Source organism: Charadrius vociferus, unplaced genomic scaffold, assembly GCF_000708025.1.
Source record: "Charadrius vociferus isolate BGI_N301 unplaced genomic scaffold, ASM70802v2 scaffold549, whole genome shotgun sequence".
Taxonomy (NCBI): Eukaryota; Metazoa; Chordata; class Aves; order Charadriiformes; family Charadriidae; genus Charadrius; species Charadrius vociferus.
This window is the reverse complement of record NW_009650103.1, coordinates 2,674,985-2,680,477: the sequence shown is the minus strand read 5'-3', so window position 1 is coordinate 2,680,477 and position 5,493 is coordinate 2,674,985. Positions and strand designations below refer to the sequence as shown.

General features: G+C 36.9%; 1 protein-coding gene across 1 annotated transcript in view; it reads right to left on the bottom strand.

Moving 5' to 3' along the window:
- QSOX2 (quiescin Q6 sulfhydryl oxidase 2) overlaps positions 1-5,493 on the bottom strand; it is a 28,333-nt gene that overhangs the window by 7,235 nt on the left and 15,605 nt on the right. The window contains exons 8-10 of the mRNA XM_009892339.1: positions 3,973-4,102; positions 1,548-1,670; positions 204-354 (exon numbers count right to left, since the gene is read on the bottom strand). Of these exons, the coding sequence (XP_009890641.1) occupies positions 204-354; positions 1,548-1,670; positions 3,973-4,102 (404 nt within the window). The remainder of the gene's footprint in view (positions 1-203; positions 355-1,547; positions 1,671-3,972; positions 4,103-5,493) is intronic.

The window sequence follows — 5,493 nt, the reverse complement described above, 5'->3', positions numbered from 1 at the left end:
GCTGCAGTACAGCTATGCTCTGACCCCTGCTGGTACGAACCTGAAAGCTGAGCCTCGAAAGCCACTGTCCGCCACCAACATATTAGTTGAGTATTTACACACACACAGAAAAAATGCTCTAATCCATTACTTTTTCTACTGCATAGCAGAACTGCTGCACATATTTGTCTTGTCCTTCAAAGGTCTCACATAACTTTGCTTACCTGTATTTATCAAAGCTTTCGGTCTAAGCGCAGCTTGAACAGTCAGAGTATGAAACAGCTTCCAAAGGGAACAGGTATAACCTCTCAACTCTGGTCTGCTGCCCTGACATCCGACCCACTGAACTTTCTTAGTGAGAAAAATCCCAGAAATCTGGAGGGAAAAAAAAAAAAAATTAAGATACATGCAGCTCTGGGACCTAAATTCACTACTGAACGTAACGGCAGTCACAGTTGATCCTACCTTGAAATTCAGGTGACCCAAGGATAAAGAACAGTAAATGACTCTCTGTGCTTGTTGCTAATGAATTCATGCCTTAAAGGCAAACAAATTTTAAACTTGTAACAATCCTTAAGTCTGAGATACTCTGATGCACCATTATAAAACTCATCCCTCTTGCAAACATGTTACATGATATACAACATACCATCACTGACGTCAAATGTACTAAAGTGCATGTCACAAATGTCTAATTACTTTGACAGAACACATTAAGTAGCTTAACTTGTAAAGTTGGGGTTTTTTTTTTAAGCACAGTATGAACACAACACACGCTAATGCTACTGTAAACTCCGAGAGAGCTACAGTTTCCCTGGGCACATTAAAAATTCCATATTACTCAGCAAGATCTACAAGACTTACAGTAGTAAATCTTAACAGGCAAAGATGTAGAATTCATTACTATTTCTTCTTAAAACAAAAACATTACTTATTCATTATACCTAAAATCCAGTGCAAGATTTTAGTTTCTGAGACTTAATCTCTCTGCTTCCTAAAACACAGGAGGTTTCCAAGTGTCAGAGAGCGATCCCATTTCACGGGAAGAAAGACTCATGCTAACTTCTGTACAAAGATGGCTCTGTCACAGGGTTTTGCCTTACCAAAGCGAGATGGGATTCCCAGCAAGGCCTTTACTGTGCCAGGAAATTAAAGAGTATTTTGGGAAACTCTTCAGGAATAATGCCCCTTCCAATGGGTAAATTTCCCATCACCCAAACTCTGACCTTCAAGAGAATCCTGCTGATAGCGGGCAGGGCAAGCAAAGGCAACGCAAAGATATCGGCTGGGAATCTTGCATCATTTGAAGCTGACATTTGGGAACATGCATACGTGAGCGATTGCGTGCTCATTATAAAACTGAGACAGGATTGTGTATTTTGATTCTCTCATTTCAATGCCTTCATGTGGATTTTTTGTTCTGGTAACGATTTCACTTTATTTTCATTTTAACCTTCTTATAACTCCATTATGACTGAGCGACCATCAGTAAGCGATGTCTTAGATTTACATAGAATCTTATCCTTTACTAATGCTGTATTTTATGCTGGGAACTACTAACAGCTTACCCGCATTTTGTTGTTGACCAGATCTAGGATAGCATCATAAGGGATTTTGTCTAATGGAAGGCTCACCAGCCACTCTTGCAAGGTCTCTAACAACTTTACCACAGGCTGACGGCCAGGAAAAAGCTGAGGAAAAAAAAAAAAAGAAGAAAATACCCATACTTTAAAGCACAAATCTCATTAGCAGCAAGACACTTATTGTTACCTAAATGTGTTTTTCCTGTCTTTAAAATGCTTCAGATTTTCTTTTGTTATAATCAAAGTAATGACTTATCCTGCTTTCAATAAAAAGCCATCTCACACTAACTCTTGCTTACAAAATTTAACAAGTTGCATACACAAAATGTTAACCAGTAAAATGAAGCTACTCAAGAGCAGGCAGAAATGCTACAGAACAACTTTTGACAAGATCACACAGAATTTCGCATTAAGGTAATTCAGCTCAGTGTATTCAGCTCAGAAAGGAGCGTAAGACCTATGTGAATCTGAGAGGCTGAAATCCTTCTCACTCTTAGAAGATTAATCACAGAAATTAGTTTTTATAAAATCTTTGTTCAGATTTCTGTAAATGTAGATTACAATGGTTATCTAGAAGAGCATTTTCCTTTTCAGATGAGTGATAGTGATTTCCAAAGTGAGCTGGAAATAGTGACTTCCTTAACTTGCAACTTAAAGAAGTCAGCGGCTGGCAGATGAGTGTGAGGACCTGCAAATCAGAGGTAATGCTGTTATTTTACACTAGAAATGGTGTCTTGCTTTAGTGATGGTTGTAAGTACTACAGAATTAAGTAGAGTAGGCATACCATCCTCTAAGTACCCTTCCAGAGGGAGTGGTATTTCAACAGACGGGGAAATAAAGTCCCTGTCTCTGCTACATTAAATAAAACAATTTATGACAGAAGACGCTATACATACGCTAGTCATTCTGCAGCTGTTGTCCAAATATCGACAGTATATCTATTCATACACTACTTACTTGGTACCATGCAAATCTAACGGGCAGAAACTCCCTTTGGCTAATTGTCTGTTTTGTATCAAACACAAGGGGCTGTACCCATTGTTTTGAGTTCAAAGACAACTCTTAAATAGTCTGTAAAAAAACAGCACACCTCTGCATTACTGACTGCATACTATAACCACATTCACTGCTGTAGAAGCCCCAGAATATTGCACATTACTATCTAAAAGAAAATAGTATCTCAGGTAGGTATCAGTCTCATTGAGGATTCAAAAAACAATGGAATTCTGCACTGACTGCCAAAAAAACTAATTCTACAACAATGAAAATTCCCCAAGTAGGGAACCAGCAACCTCTGTGACTTAGGATTTATCATCACTATAAATGCTGTTACACAGGAGGATAATATAAAAAGTGTCCTAACAGGAAAACCTGAGAATCGTGAATGAGAACGACAAGGAAAGTGTTAACCAACACAAGAACACAGATAAAGAATAGTAGTCCCCACTCGTACACTGCCAGTCTGGAGATGAGCATGCAACTAAAAGAGAGCATTCCCTATTTATGCACTAATAGCCAAGGAAGCAAATGACATCAGCTGGCCAGGAGCCATCAGGAAGAACAGAGGATGTTTTAGGGATAATATGATGGAAAGATTACCACTACACTTTCTTAAAGAAATGAGGCCAGCTAGAGATTTCTGACCTCTGATGGCTGCCGGGGGCGGGGGGTGTAAGAAACAGTCTGTCTGATTTTCAGACAAATACAAATATTTGGAAATAGTTCATACAGACCTTATTATTCCCTATAGCTATTGATTCAGTTTCTTTAAAATAAAACAAAGTGCTAGCTGCTCAGGCTAAAGAGATATTAGTCATTTCAGTAGGCTGACATTACGAAGTTAAATTATTTCAATTTTTTTTGAGTCATGTGACATTATATTATATATACTGTCCCTTTACTCAAATGTAATATGTAAGCATCTTTATTTTTTAAATACACAAATTATATTCAATACCTCAATTATTTTAAAAGTTTAGACTGAAGTTACTAGTATCTCTAAAGAGCACACCATTTGTCAAGTATGCATTAATGAAATCCAAAAGTCAAGAATGAAAACCAAAGATTTTTTTAATCCCACTCAGTTACAATAGCTACTTATCCCGAAAATCTGATAAATGGGCTATATTTACAGCGTTTGTTCAATATGCTGCAGAATACTTAAGCTTTATTTAATTTCGAGCCCTTTAAGATTAAATTAAAATGCATTTCAGCCCTATAAGGGTGTCAGAACAGCATAGAATAACTCAAAAATAACATTTAAAGAAACCCACAAAACTATTTTTTTAAGCTAGTGAGGAAGCATATATTTAAACATTCTGAAAGACATTTTGAGACTTGTGTCACATAATAAATTTTATGTTAGAGTCACTTTATTCTTACAAATAATCAAAGACTAGAAGTGTATACCTTGGCCGAGACGGTAACAAAATCCTTGAAGGTCTTCAGCTCAGCTCCCTCAAGTGTCTTGTGCGTAGCAAGCTCTACCCTGAGCAGGTAATGCAATCCCGATTCAAGGTCAGCCATGTACAGCTTAGATCTGAAACATACATATATAATGTTATAAAGTGGCAGGTTTCTTTCGCTCATTTTCTCGCCAGTCACGAAGGTAAAATTGATATATAGTGGGTGTCATTAAAACCTCAACATTTGCCACTCTGCCGTGATTGCAGTATATCCTACACCAGTATGGGAAGACACAGCAGTTACTTCAAGCGCTCACTACGGTGAATGTCAAGTTCAATGAGTTTCACCGTACTCTCTAAAAAGAGTAATTTTATGTCATTTTGTTCAGAGTTCAGACGAATGAAGCATAACCACACATAAGCATTTCTTATTTGACTGAACACTTTGCCTCCCAGCCAGCTTTACCTTGTAATGAAATTATAACCCTGACATTGTCAGCAAGAAAATAGCTAGTGTAAAGAAATTATAGCTTCTCTTCAGGATTGACCACAAATAGAAAAAATGACACGCTATGAAAAAAGGGAGACTTCTGTTGAACAAAAGTAGATTATACACAGAGCAGGAGTGCAAACAAAACTAAAAAAGGTCAATGTTGGAAAGGACTGAATCCAGAAATCCTCTCCCAAATGCAGTAGTTTTACTGTAGGTTCTTTGCACACAAGTTTAACACTCAATTTTAATCACACTGGCTCTTAAGACAGAATTAGGTACCTTATGACAGGTATAAGTAAAACATGTAGAACGAATCAGATTTTAAGAGCTCTTTCTCACAACCAAATACCTTCATAACAACAAAAAAACACTTCACAAAGTACAAATGCATCACGTAACCCACCCTACCTTTCAATGCTTTCAGAGTACAAACTTTAGACAGTGTGATACAGAGCAATGTAACTGAACAAACTGAAGTTCACATAGTTAATAGAGTTAACAGTTCTTGTAAGAGTTCAGCAGCACTATTATTTCTAAAAACAAACAGAATTGAAAAAACAATCATTCAAGAAACTGGCTGGCCCCACCTCCTAAATAAAATGCAGGAAATTAACACATTGAAATGCAGAATATTAAACTGTATTCTTAACAACTCAAACTACAGACTTATTCTGAATTTTTCTCCTTAATAATGTACTCACTTAAATTTTAAAAGCCAGCAAAATTCCGCTTCAAGTTTCTTAAATAAAGAGACATCCATATGAATGCATGAGGTTCTCCCAAAGGATCCTACTTAGAAGATACTTGGACTGAAGGTTCATATCAACAAGATTTTGTCTTGCTGGACAGCTCAATTTAACCAAGTTGTTTTGGTAACAGAATGTTTCATATAAAATATTTTATAAGAGTCATTGAAAGAGGATGACACTGATAGTGCCTACGAAAGGAAAATAAGTACAAAATGAAAGCACTCAGTCCTACATCTTTTCCATCTAAAGATGCTGAGGGATTATCTCTCTGCAAAGCCTTTGC